Source organism: Calidris pugnax, unplaced genomic scaffold (genome assembly GCF_001431845.1).
Source record: "Calidris pugnax isolate Ruff unplaced genomic scaffold, ASM143184v1 scaffold89, whole genome shotgun sequence".
NCBI classification, from domain to species: Eukaryota; Metazoa; Chordata; class Aves; order Charadriiformes; family Scolopacidae; genus Calidris; species Calidris pugnax.
Window position 1 is genome coordinate 1,561,913 of NW_015090865.1, and position 13,739 is coordinate 1,575,651.

Genomic DNA, 13,739 nt, shown 5'->3' on the forward strand with positions numbered 1-13,739 from the left:
CAGCCCCCCTGGGGGGCCCCCTTTTTCTTTTTTGTTTTTGGGGGGGGGGGGAGCGTTCCCCGATTCTTAATTGGGCTAATTCAATTGTTGGCACAGCAGCCACGGCCTACGCAGGGCTGCTACAATGCCCGTGCCTGGAAATACCCTGTGTTTGATGCAACTGTGGATAGAAACGCCCTGTGTTTGATGCAATTGTGTATAGAAACGCCAGGCGACGAAGCCAGTACTCACGGAGGATTTCAGGAGCAGCAGGGGATCGAGGACGTCCGCCCAGAGAAGAAACCTCTGGAAAAAAGACTGAGGGAGGCGAGGCGTTATTTCGGAGGGAGGGAGGCAGCCCAAACCCAGGCCACCCCAGCCCCTCTCGGCCCCTCACCTGCCCCTCCGCCCTCCAGAACCGCAGGTTGGCGTCCATGGAGCCGCGGCACCGGAAAAGCGCCGCCGGGGAGCGGTCCGGCTGCTGCACCCTCCGCCCGGGCCCCGCACCGCCGCCACGGGATCCGGGCCGGGCCGGGAAGGCCCTACCCTCCGGGTAGACCTGGTGCCTGCGCCGCCTTCCCGCCCTCGGGCGCGTGCGGGGCCCTGAGGCGCCGCCGGGGAGAGAGGGGGGCGGCCCGGGAGCTCCCTCAGGGCAGGCCCCGGAGCGGGAGAAGCCGGTCGTGGTTAGGAAAGGTCCCCTCTGCCAGCCGGGAAGGCAGAACCGAGAAGCAGGAAGGCAGGGAAACCTCCTCTGTCCACCACATTGGCTTAAAGTGACGGAGGTAAGGGCAGGATTCGGCCCGGTAACAGATGAGTGCGGTTTCAGAGGCACAAACTGCTGCCACCCACACTGCCACCGTGTTATTCGGCACCACCGAGCTGTGCAGGGGGTTAACGTCACATCTTGGAGGGGCAGGAGATCAGGTTTATTGGAAAAAACGCATGGATAGTTGTAGATTTCTACAAAGCTGAAGTAAAACACTGTGACTGGAACCTGGTACATCACCGGGCACCACACAGCATCAGGCTCGGTGTTTTATCCTTTCACTTTGCAGCATCAATAGCTGTGATAAACGTAACTTATGACACCCTTTACCGAGGTGGTTCCCTCGTGCTTCTGCTTATGAAGTCCTTTCCCCTGCTAGAAAAGGCAGGTGGTGAAAAATACAAACCTATTGGGTGTTATTTATCCATCCCCTCAGCAGCAGCACACCCGCTACACACTGTCTGTGGGGGCACACACCAAGGGCACAAGCAGGGCACACACACCAAGGCAGCGCCGGCTGTTAACTGCTGGCTGTGAAGAAAGGTATAGAAGATAGTTTCTAAGGCAGCACAACTTACCCAACTTCTTCCCAACTCTGAGAAACAGGAATCTTTGGGGAAAAAGTGGAAGAAAAGCAAAGCAACACACCTGCTGCTAGTCAACATTAATATTTATTATTATAGCTAGAGATACGCTACATTGTTTTCAAGCAGTACAACAGTTCACTTTTTTCTGGGAGACAGATTCAAGCAAATAAGCAATGCTTTAAATGACATTTCACTTTCAGTTTTTCTGGGAGACAGGTTCAAGCAAATAAGCAATGCTTTAAATGACAAAAGACTGTCATTAAGCTCCAGAAGTATGTTACTTGGGTTCAAGTTTTTATCATCTCCCAAGCAGAATGCAAATTATTCATGCTTGTTAACCCTCCCGTGTAGCTGCACTGCATCTTTAACTATATGCAGGATTAAAATGGCACATATTTACATTCATTTCAAGGTATAGTGCATTACACATCAAAACAAGGGGATTTTTTAAAATCATTTTTTACTTGTTACATTCATCTCTTCCTCTCCAAAATTCATTAAAAACAAATTACATATCAAATTTCCATTTTCTGTGTTGCCCCCCATTGTTTCAAACTCTTGTTAACAGGATTTAATTTTTCACGTGAGAAAAGAAAACACAGGACACTTGCTGGTCCAAAACTAGTTCAGGAAAGATCCCCATTGTTTCCAACTCTTGTTACAGGATTTAATTTTTCAGGTGAGAAAAGAAAACACAGGATACTTGCTGGTCCAAAACTAGTTCAGGAAAGAGGAAAAACCCAGTGGAAAACAACTGTAGTTTGTGTACTTGTATTCAGGGAGAATTCTAAAATTCATGAAACTGAAATTGCAAAAGAGTTGGGGTGGAAGCCTTAGTTTTTACCCTTATTATAAAGCAAGACAAGGGAGTCAAGTAAGTATTTAATCATTTAATTTCTTCTTAAACATGAGAAAATGAGAACTTTGATTTGATTATTTTTTTATACAATCACAGCTGCTGTCCTAATGTCTTCTGTTTATGGTAACTAGGAGTTTTGTCCACATATTTGAGTGTTTATGTATGCACTTTCTCAAAATATTCTTTAGAACCTTCTGGGCTTGGTTTGATCTGTCAAGAAAAGAAAGTTTAGTTATTATATGCCATAACTGAGATTAAAAAAAAACCCAACCAAACATATCTGACACTTTATCCAGGAAAATCCATGCATACTTTATAAAAACAATAGGTTATTTCTGTTTCTGCGCTTGACTGAAAGATAAAAGCCTAAATGATGTACAAGCTCCTACTTGCAAATTTTAAGTATACAGCACATTTTTCCTGCTAAATATCAAGCAGGACATTACATAAGGGAAAAATATGAAGACAACTGGTGGAGAGTGCAAGTCAAATTTAGAGTTTTAAATACAATTTGTGTCTTCTAAAAAGAAAATCAGTTACTTTCTTCACAGAAATGGCACATATAGTTACATCATACAAATAGCCTGAATTGCTCTAACCGATAAAAGCCTCAAACCATTCTATGACTTAAACAACAGGCAGCGATTCAGTCAAGCACCTCACGTTAAAGTGGCTCTCAGCCCTTCAGACATGCAAAAATATGCCAGTGTCTATATTTAGAAAAGTGATATTTAGCAGACGCTTACTGTAGGGGAGTCTGGAGTCCAGTTTGCCGGGCAAACCTCTCCATGTGTTTCCACATACTGGAATGCTTTCACCAGGCGGAGGGTCTCTTCCACGCTACGACCCACTGGGAGATCATTGATACTTAGGTGCTTGATGACCCCATTTGGATCAATGATGAAGAGACCTCTGTAATTGAGCAAGAATTCAGGGAATGCAAATCACGTTCCAAGACCAAACACAAGAAAGTGGATGAACTATTTCAGGAAGGCGGTTATTCTTAGATGCACGTATGAGAGTTAGGAGTAGCAATACAGTGTTTGATATATTGTTTGTTAGTGCAGTGATCAAAAGCCAACTGGTATGGTACTGTGAAGTTACAAACTATGCATAAAGACTATTAAATTGCGACAGATGTATGACAAAGGTAGAATGTCTAATTCCACCTATATTTCAAAGTTGGCAGCTGGTATCCTTCTGGTCTTTTTGATATGAAAATCTAAAGGTATTGAGCAAAAAGCTGCTTACTCATTAAGCTACTAAATTAAATCCTGTTGCTATAAATATTTGTGAAAAATGAAGTCCCAGCCTTACCATATTAATTAACCTTATTTGTCAACAAAAAAATGTCAGGAGTTCCTGATCTAAAGAGATCAGGAACCAAAGGTCCCCAGAAGACTCCTACCCAATCCAATAGATCGCAGGGACCACTATTTGCTTTTAATAAGTATTTCCATGGTGGAGAAGGAAATGTCAAATTTTAAATTCTAAATAATTAAGGGATTGACTGTAGTGGCCTCTAGGAGTACTGCTTTAGAAACTTCTCGCACAGAAGTTAAGGCAGTTTCTTCTCACTTCAGAAGAAAAAAAAAACAAAAAAAAAAAAAGACAAGAAAGGGGCAGACCTAGATTGTGACAAAATGTAAAAAACTGTAAATTGTTTTTTTTATCCTAGTCTTTTCCTTAGTGATATGGAGTTCCCCCACTAACAGAACAGCTGGCTTTCCCCTGCATGAGTTCTGGGCAGAGAGGCCCAGAGCCACTCTCAACTTAATGGCCATAACTGCCATGTGCCCTTTTCTTTGGGTGGGATCCAGCAGAAGTTCTGCAGAATAAGTAACACGTTACAGTCTTCCTTTGATCCTCGTGCGGTTTCCCCTGCAGGAGGGGACAGAATGGCTCACGTTGTTTGAGATTGGGTTGTGTCGTAACCGAGTTATCGGCAGTGGCGTGTTACCTCAGTGCTATGCCAGGTCCTTCCAGCAGCACGCCGTAATCACGGGAGATCTGTTTTGTGAGGTCCGACAGAATTGGAATATTCATTTTGCCCAAACCGCCGCTCTAGAGAAAAAGAGTAAGATTCCACTTTGTTACAAAACGCTTTTTAGGATTATCCCTCTAAAGTCACTGGATTCAGTGGTCCTGAAGGTATGCTGACAATAAAACACATTTATGCCGTTTGCGTCATGAAAGGATCATGGAGGGGTGGGGTGGTGGTGTTTGTTTGGTTTGGTTTATTTGGTGTGGTTTTTTTGTTTGCTTGTTTGTTTTTTTAAAATTTGTCAGGAACATTTGGTTTCTTTAAAACATGAAAACTTCTTTTGCACCCAGCATTTTAGAATTGCTTGGTAAAAGTCTATCTATGACAACAGTCCTCAATTTTTAGAAAGATTCCCTTTGTAGCCTGTTCAGGAGCTTTGAATACAAAAATTTCTACTGCATATTTAAGTGTTCAAAACTAAACAAGATGAACATAGTGGGGAGGGAAGACAAATCTGCCTATTATGAGCAAACAAAACAGAAGGCTTGCAGCCATGCTAGGGATGTCAGAGTTCTGCTGCTTTCTCTATTTAATGCATGTTTTTTGATTGGGGTTTTTTTTTTCCTCCTCCAAATAAATTTAAATACTTAAATAAGATTAACACAGTGGGGAGGGAAGACAAACCTGCGTACAATGAGCAGACAAAACAGAAGGCTTGCAGCCATGCTAGGGATGTCAGAGTTCTGCTGCTTTCTCTATTTAATGCATGTTTTTTGATTGGGGTTTTTTTTTTCCTCCTCCAAATAAATTTAAATACCATTTGGAGAGTTAACCAAGATTTCTTTCAGTTTTGCAACATACTGGAACTGCAAGAGAGATAAGCTCTCTATCCTTGAAACAAGCCCAGAGTTTGTTAGCTCTTCTATTCCTGGCATCATCAGGGAATCGTTGTGCAATCCCAGTCACTCAGACCCTGATCCTGCAAATGCCTGTCCATGACAGAGGTCTCACACGCAGAGCTTTGAGCGCAGGTGTTGGAGAAACCAAGGCCTTCAGCTTCTCCGGGTGTCGGTTTCCTGGATGCACCACCACGGAATTCTTTCCACCCTTCACAGGGCATCTTGCACCCAGCAGTGCCCAACTGGCACCCGCTCAACAACTTCTGCATGAAGTGGTGAAATCAGTCCTTAATCACGTTTTAGAGCTTTGAATAAAGCACGCAGAAAATTAAATACTCCCAATAGGTATTAAATCTGGCAAACTCTCCTCCCTTCCCTCTACGTGACAAGGGCAGAGCCGTGCACCTGGAGGCACTCCAGTCTGGAGTAAAGACTGATGGCCCAGGAGCTCCTGCACCTTCCTGCGACACTTCTGAGTCTCTACAACCAACCAAACCAGTCAGGTGCTTGATGGGATTAAAAGTGGGCATTGTTATATGCATCTGGAAGAGGCTCCTCTCCAGTAAAAGGTTGTCTTTACCACTGTCCTTCCCTGAAGAAAGCTGAGCAGCTCTGTCTGTATTGCAGAAGTGGAACTATTTCAGCAAGTGAAGAGTTAATAAGCGCTCCAATAATCTCATCATTCTTCTGCTTCCATTCTGAAGCCACTGCTGTTGGGCATCAATTAATGCTAAGGACTAAACAGCTGCTGTTGATTTTCTGTGAGGGTGCACACAAAGCACCAGCTCTGACACGTACACTGAGTATTTGTCTTTTGAGACACATGGAAGGACACGACGTAACCTACAAGACCATCATGAAAGCAAAAGAAAGATGAAAAAACCCCCTGAAATTAGTATGGAAAAGGGTAAGAAAATGAAGACTGAGGTCAGAATTATGTCATCAAACGTAGAAGTTCTTTACTTCACGTATCACTTCAGGCAGTCTCTCGAAATCGGTGTTTGCACAATTGTTTATTCAACTCTATTTCTCAGGAGCTCTATGTGAAAAGAAAACAAACCAACACAGAAAGGCCCCAAAGAGCTGCCCAATTCGTACCTTTCGTGGCGTATTTATCCAGGCAAGATGACAAAAATGAGAATCCACAGAAACTGCCACCACTTCACAGTTCACATCACGGAATTCATTTGCTTTGTTGCTGAAAGCCACAATTTCTGTGGGGCAGACGAAGGTGCTGGGTGGGAAGAGTGAACAGGCTGTAATGAGTCTGCCAACTTTTGAGAGAATTTTTTAGAAAACACCTCTGAGCCCTAACACAGCGCTGTGGTTTTTTTCGCCTGATAATTTTGGCCATGTTTCCTGCTGAAGATTAGCTTCAGCCAGTCTCAAAGTGGCAGCCACCTGGCTGGCTCACCAGTTTTCAACACTTGGTTCGAGGCAGATGTTTTGCAGAGATGGAGGAACTCTCTCTGCTACAAAGAGGTTTTGGAAACTCTAAGAGAAAGAACTGCCCTCCCCCATGTGCCCACGTACACCAGGGTGCTCCTGGCGATTCTTCTGCACAGGCTCAGCCCCGTCTTTCCACCTTCTGCTCTGGAGCCATCCTGCAGTTCTGCTGGCTCCAACGTGACCCTGGACTACAAGGCAAAGCCTTCACCCCTGGGATCTGACTGTGCGAGGAATCACCTCAAAGAACCACCACAAGGTCACGTCCACCTCCTGCAGCAGGCCTGGAGGATGCTCTCCAGCCACAGATCCATTGCTCTAGTACACAATGGCCATTTGCCCCCAAGTCTTATCGTTCTGCCTCTAGAAACATCTGCCTTGGAGGACTAGCCCAGATAAGGGAAAACCAGCACTCGTGGTGACCTTCAGCAGGGCAGGAGGCCCACGTGAAGGGAGAGAAGCCCGCACTCACAAGTCCAGGGGGTAGAAGAAGAGGACCAGGTATTTCCCCTTGAAATCATCCAGGCTCAGCTCCTTGAACTCTCCGTTAACCACGGCCGTGCCTTTGAAGAACGGGGCATGCTGTGTCACCGCTGGGGCCAAGCGCCAGGAGCCTGCGGGGGACAAAACACAGCTCTGGGCCTGGTGGGGCCTGCCCGGGCCTGGGCCTCCTCCTCCTCCTCCTTCTCCTCCCGGGCGCCGCCGCAGGGCCCGTTCCCGCCTGTTTCCCGGCCGCGCTCCCCGCACTTACCGAGGCTGAAGTGGCGGCGGGCGCAGGGCAAGGGCCGGGCCGTCAGCCCCCTCCCGGCGGCGGCGGCAGCGGCGGGTACCTGCGGGGGGGAGAGGGAGGGTCAGCGCCGGCGGGGCCGGGGCGCGGGGGCGGCCGGCGGAAGGGGTGACCCACTCACCGCGGAGCGCAGCAGCCTCCCCAGCGCGGCGGCCATGGCGAGCGGGCGGAGCGGGCCCGGCGGCGCGGGAGGGAGCTGGGAGGCGGGGAAGGGAAGGAGGGGCCTTGTGCTCAGAGAGCTGCCGGCTACGGGCTTCTCCTGGTCGGGGTTTGGTGGAACTCGATGTGGCTACAAGTTGTTTAATCACAGTTAAACAATTAGGGCGCGATCTCCTTGCGTGATGAGGGAAAGGCTGCGGATGTTGTCTGCCTGGACTTTAGTAAAGACTTTGACACCGTTTCCCACCGCATTCTCCCGGAGAAACGGGCTGCTCATGGCTGGGATGGGAGTATGCTTCGCTGGGTGACAAACTGGCTGGATGGCCGGGCCCAAAGAGTGGTGGTGAATGGAGTTAAATCCACCTGGAGGCTGGTCACAAGTGGTGTTCCCCAGGGCTCAGTACCAGGTTCTGTTTAATATAATTATCAACAGCTAGGACAAGTGAATCAAGTGCACCCGCAGTCAGTTTGCAGGCAACACCAAGTTGAACAGGAGTGTTGATCTGTTTGAGGGTAGGAAGGCTCTACAGAGGAGTCTGGACAGGCTGGATGACCCTAAAACCCTGTCACAGGCCTCCTGTCTTCTGCCAGATGAAGGCAACACAGGAAAGGTGGACAGCTTGTGAAATGGACCACACCTTCATAGGTCTATGGGGCCTGACAAGATGCATCCCAGAGTCCTGAAGGAATTGACGGATGGAGTTGCCAAGCCATTCTCCATGATATTTGAAAAGTCATGGCAGTCAGGTGAAGTTCTCGGTCACTAGAAAAAGGGAATTGTTGGACCCCTTATTAAAATGGGTAGAAGGGAGGACCATGGGAGCTACCAACCTGTCAGCCTCACCTCTGTGCCTGGGAAGATCGTGGAACAGATTCTCCTAGAAGCTCTGCTAAGACATGTGGAGGACCTGGAGATGAGTCAAGACAGCTAGCATGGCTCCACCAAGGACTTCATGCCTGACCAACCTAGTGGCCTTCTGTGATGGAGTGACTACATCAGTGGACAAGGGGAGAACTACAGATGTCCTCTAGCTGGACTGATAGGGACAAACTTTTTAGCAGGGCCTGTTCCAATAAGACAAGGGGTAATGATTTTAAACTAAAAGAGGGTAGATTTAGACTAGATATAAGGAAGAAATTTTTTTACAATGAGGATGGTGAAACACAGGCACTGGTTGCCCGGAGAGGTGTTGATGCCCCATCCCTGGTCCCACTGGGACCAAAAGCCAAAGGCAGCCAGAGCACTGTGGCAGGGGGATGAGCCACAGATACTGCATCTTTACTTCTAAACAAATTAGCAAACTTGTTCCTGGTACTGGTCTGACTGGCATGGTCCAGTCACCTCTGTGACAGTAAACTCTTTGAGCCTTCCAAAGAGTGAGGTTGTGTGCAGCTGCCTGTTAGGGTTGGTCATTAGCTGATAATTAACTCTCTAAAATGCCTGAGACCTTTCTGAGCATTTAGTGTCATCACCTGTTTCACTCGCTGGTTCCTTTCTGTGGCACTCCTGAATTTATTGATCCAGATGATTAGCACTTCATTAAGGGAAACCTGAAAGCACATGAGAGAGAAGTTGAGTTTTGACTCTTGCCAATGAACCAGGGCTGCTTGAAAGTGCCAGCTGGAGGGAGACTCTGCTGGGAAGATCTCTGGCTGAGTAAGGGTGGGCAGCAGGCTTATTTGCATGTCTGGTACCTAAAAATAAGGGGCATTCTCACTTAAAAACCCCTCAAAGCCTAAATGTGGAAGCAAGTTAACTATTTGTATGTTAGAAAATATGTCAGGTATGGCGTGGGTGAGCCGTGCTGTGGCCTGCAGCCCTGGGAGGTGGAGAGGGAAGGAAGGGCTGTTGAGAGCTGTGTCTGCAGTAGAGGTTTGGGAGGTCTTCATGCCACTGCTGAGATCTGCTGGTGGAGCAGTGAGCTAAGCCTGGAACCCCTGCAGCAAAGTGACTGTCAGTGGAGAGTAGGAAAGAAACATCATCCATTACCTGGGCTGAATGGCACATCTGTGTTCACATCTGCTGGCCCAGCACAGTCCCCCATGGCTGGGGATGGCTGAGCCACACCGGTCCTTTCCCTCAGCTGCAGGAGCTGTATTGTGGCAGCAAAAAAAAAAAAAAAAAAAAAAATAAAATTACTACTGCCGTCTTCCTCGTCTGCAAAATTAATGCTTGGTGCTCCACTTCATCCACGTACCGCTAAAAAAAAAAAAAAAAAAAAGGCTATTGCTAGGATTTCCTGAGGATGGTTGTCTCACCCACATGATTATTCACAACTTCTAAGTTGCTGTATTCTAAAACCGTGTCCTTCCCCCCTCCCCGGAAAGTTATATTTGTTTAAAACTCTTTGTTTAAATACTTGGCTTGCAGGTGGGGAAATATTGCTCATGCTTTGTTATGAAGGCAGCATAATTCAGCTCCTCAGACTTCTGGGCAAGAGCTTGAACTACTGCCATTTAACAGGAGGTTTATTTTCCATTTCGCTTTTGACTGGGCATCCTTACAATTTGAAGATGGACCTTGTCACTGCCAAAGTGCACCTGGCAAAAGAGTCGTTCCTTTTTCCTCAGCTCTGGCTCTGACACAGGCTAGAGCAGCTGCTAAACCCGGTTCTTGCCATCCAAACTTCAAAATAAATGTACCAAGCAGTACCACATGTGCATCTTTTTCCAAATCTTGCCATTTGTCTGCTTTGCTGTCTCCTACAGGGTTTTGCCTGGACGGACGGGCCCCAGTCTCATATCTCATTCTGCAATGAGGGACTGCTGGTTCATATTGGACATTTTCACATGTGAAGGATTAGAGTCTTTAAGCCTGATTCAAATTGAGACCCCTCAAGGTGGTGAAAGAATTCTCAGGGATTTCAGCAGGCTTTAGGGAGAAGTTTTTATTGCTACAAGGTGCAGAGCAGTGGTAAGGCACTGGAACGGATAAGGGGAGATAGAAATTTTATTTTTGGTTAGAATACTTGTCTGCCTGCCCTCACTTTGTGCCTCTTTTTCCCTATCTGGGAATAATTAAATATGCTTTTCTGGTGAAAAACTTTGAGATATGTTGATAAAAAAGTGCTAGATAATGCTTGTGTGTTGTTACCATTATTGTTTTGTGAGAATTAGTTTTTAAAGAGCTCTGTGAAAGATCATCATTTACACTACAAAATATTAGTGAAAAAGCAGCTGCTTCTCTCTAAACTTGTAAGCAAATCCTGGATCAGATTTGTTGCCGTGGGTCACTGAATGGTGGATTCTGTGCAGAGTAACAGGATGCGTTCATCTGCTTGTTTAAAAAAGAAAATCTGCTCATCTTCTAGAAGGTTATTTTATCCCGTGTGCTCAAATGCTGTAACAATCATCTGTCCTCTACCTTGAAGAAAGAGATAACTGGGGGGAAAAAAAAATAAAATGTTTGGAAATGGAAAGAAACAACAGAGGCATAAACATTTTTATCTAACCCAAAGCAAAAAGTTTGCTTTAGACAACACGATGCATCACCCCGTGGCTGTTGGTAGATGGCAGCCTCTGTCCTTCCGCAGAGGGGCTCTGTAAAAGGTTACAGCTGCCTCCAGATGCTTCCTCACAGGCCTCTGTGCTCCCACCTGCTGATACCAAACCTTAGCAGGAGGAGAAAGAATTTGTAGAAAGAAGTTTCAGAAGCAATTCCAAACATAATCCAGCTCAGAGCTAATCATGAACGGGTTTTACTGCATTAATTGCATGTTATAACGCGGATTTAGGAGGTAGCTGCTGTTGGGGTATGTTTCCAATCGATAAGTATGGGCAAAAGCCTTGTTGGCATCTCGTTGACTGGGGGTCTTATCCTGACCTTTCAAGCAGGCTGTGGCTGTGCTGAGGCCAAGTGGTTTTTTCTCTGGTGGCAGGATAAAACTGGGTGTGTTGCTGCTGCGTTTCTGGCTGGAGCTGCGCGAGCCCACCCTGCCGATGACTCATCCCTGCGAGTGGCTCAGAATATCACACTCTGCCTGTGCTGCTTTCCTATCCTTATTGCACTGATGCATTTGGGTCTCGCACGGTGTTGGCGTTTCATTTACAACCCTCTCTTTTTCCCATAAAGGAAAGATGGCTGCCAGCCCTGCTATATCCTGATGTTCAGCACTCAAAAAGGGTTTTTTTTCTGAGCCTTTCCTGGATGACTTCGGATGAAGATGTTTTATTTAAAAGCAGAACAACCAAACACATTAAGCACCTTAGAAAGCACATTTTTTTCAGAGTTTAACTGTTCTTGGGTAGCTTTTTTTTTTCTTGCAAAATTGGCTGCTTCTGTGTATGATTCAGACTAAATTTTCCCTTTGCTCCCAGCGAGCAGTGAATTGGGATCTTTAGGCCTGCAAAAAAGACCTGTGTTCCCTCCCTGCCACCCTGTCTGAGTCCATGCTTGAGTATTTCAGCAGCAGCGTTTACACCAGTGACCAGAATAAGACAAACAGTGGAACATACACACAGGTCTCCTGTTTCTTTCTCCCTCACTCAGAGAGAACCTGACTGCTCCATTAAATCCAGCGTGGACATACCTTGAAATTAAACTTGTGTTGTCACAAGAGAAAATGGATATAAATAAATTTACCTCTTCCTAATATTTTTTGTTGTTGTTGTTTTTGTGAACCAGCTGTTCCAGGTGACACAAAAATGGAGATACCGACAGCTGTGAAGAAGTCATGAGGTAAGACTCCAAATGCTGCAGTGGGTTTTGCAAAGACCAGCGGAGGAACTTTAGGGCAAGCAGGTCTGTGCAGTGACACTTCTTCTGGCAGTCCAGGGGAAGCCACATCCATGACAGGAGCCATCCATTTGAGGCCTGCACTGAAGCAGACCCTTTTTATGTGTCAGTGGTATATTTGGGCTTAAAAAATTGTAGTGGATCAGAGAGATGCGGTGAAAACTGATTGTCTTGATTTTGTTGTTCACAGAAAGGCATTTTCACAGCTAGTGAGCACACCTCCTTCTACATCCTAGTGTGCCAGTTGAAATAACCCCTCTGGCAGCAGCACAACACCCCGTTCGATCGCTGCCCCTCTTTCTGAAGGGGCTGTGTAACTGTGCCTTTGGTTGCCAGGAATGTGAAGTGCTTCCGAGCTGTTTTTCCTTTGGAGAGAGGGGGTTGCTTGTAGCATTAAAAACATACCTAATAAAAGGCATAACCGTGTCTTCCAACATCAGCTGTGTTTTGGTGTTGTCCTTGTGATGACCATCAGTGAGAGGCTGGGCAGGGACGTGAAATGCACTTATAATCTAAACATAATTTGCTCTGTTTGCGAGCGAGCATCAGTCCTTGCACAGAAGTGGTCAAACAACAAGCAGGGCAGACACTCCTTTTGGAACCTCATCTCTGTGCTAAGGCTCTGGTTTCCAGGAAGCAATTTTTCCCTTAAGAATTATTTAATCAGAGAAAAATTTTCCGGTACTTACAGGCACAACTGCTGCTATATAGAACTTGGCGTTACAAAGAAAGTGACCACAACATGGCACAGCTTCCAGAGGATGAACATTTTCTGAAGTGACAGGAGAGAGGATGTGGAAGATTGTAAATAGTGTAGATAGCAGTGCCACCTGCTATGCACAATAACTTTCAAAGTCCTAACCCTCGACACTTGATGGGGTACAAAAGGCATTTATTACAGCCATTTCATCCTAATGCCTCAGGTATTATTCATTAAATGCATTTCTTATTTATTTCCTATGTTCAGAAAATCTGTTCTAGGCAGCCTGGCTGTAGAAAAAAGTATGATTGGTACGATAGAAAAAGAAGAAAAAAAGGAGAAGTAGTGTCTCTGCTCACAAGAAGGTGCACGTTAATTTGATTTGCTTCACGTGGGTTTAATCAATGCAGACACAGGTGGGGGAAGAGCGTTAGTGGGAGTAACAGGTCGGGTTTTATCCCTCTTGGCTTGACCTGCGGAATCGATCCGCCCTGTTGCCAGGAAAATCAGAATCACGGCGACACCGGCACCTCTCCGGGGCGGGCAGGAGAGAACTGATGTCGCGTTTGACACCCGCAAACTTTCCCCCGAGCGGCGGGCGCTGCTCACCGGGATAAAATTCGGGTGATGGCAGAGGAGATGCCGTTCCCTCGGTGACTTTTAAGACCCCCAGCGAGCCCGTGTCTCCAGCCCTGGTGTCCCCGGCCCGGGGCCGCTGCCGCGGGGTGGCGCCCCGCACCAGGGCTGCTCCCGCACCTCTCCGCGCATCGCTCCGCGGCCTCCCCCGCTCCTCCCCGCCGGTTCCCGCCGGTCACCCCCGTCTCCCCCTCCCTCCCCC

The 13,739-nt window shown here is 46.8% G+C and overlaps 2 protein-coding genes across 2 annotated transcripts in view; both read right to left on the reverse strand.

Annotated features, from left to right (window-relative positions):
- Positions 1-524, reverse strand: part of SFXN4 (sideroflexin 4) — an 11,745-nt gene extending 11,221 nt beyond the window's left edge. The window contains exons 1-2 of the mRNA XM_014945205.1: positions 377-524; positions 232-297 (exon numbers count right to left, since the gene is read on the reverse strand). Coding sequence (XP_014800691.1) covers positions 232-297; positions 377-415 — 105 coding nt within the window. The 5' untranslated portion in view covers positions 416-524. The remainder of the gene's footprint in view (positions 1-231; positions 298-376) is intronic.
- A 1,683-nt stretch (positions 525-2,207) lies between these two features.
- On the reverse strand, positions 2,208-7,479 carry PRDX3 (peroxiredoxin 3). The gene is made up of 7 exons (XM_014945396.1): positions 7,429-7,479; positions 7,272-7,350; positions 6,993-7,134; positions 6,173-6,308; positions 4,152-4,255; positions 2,938-3,103; positions 2,208-2,401 (listed from the first exon to the last, which is right to left on the reverse strand). The coding sequence occupies exons 1-7, from the start codon at positions 7,462-7,464 to the stop codon at positions 2,348-2,350; spliced, it is 717 nt and encodes a 238-aa protein (XP_014800882.1). The 5' UTR covers positions 7,465-7,479; the 3' UTR covers positions 2,208-2,347.
- Between the last annotated feature and the right edge of the window lie 6,260 nt (positions 7,480-13,739).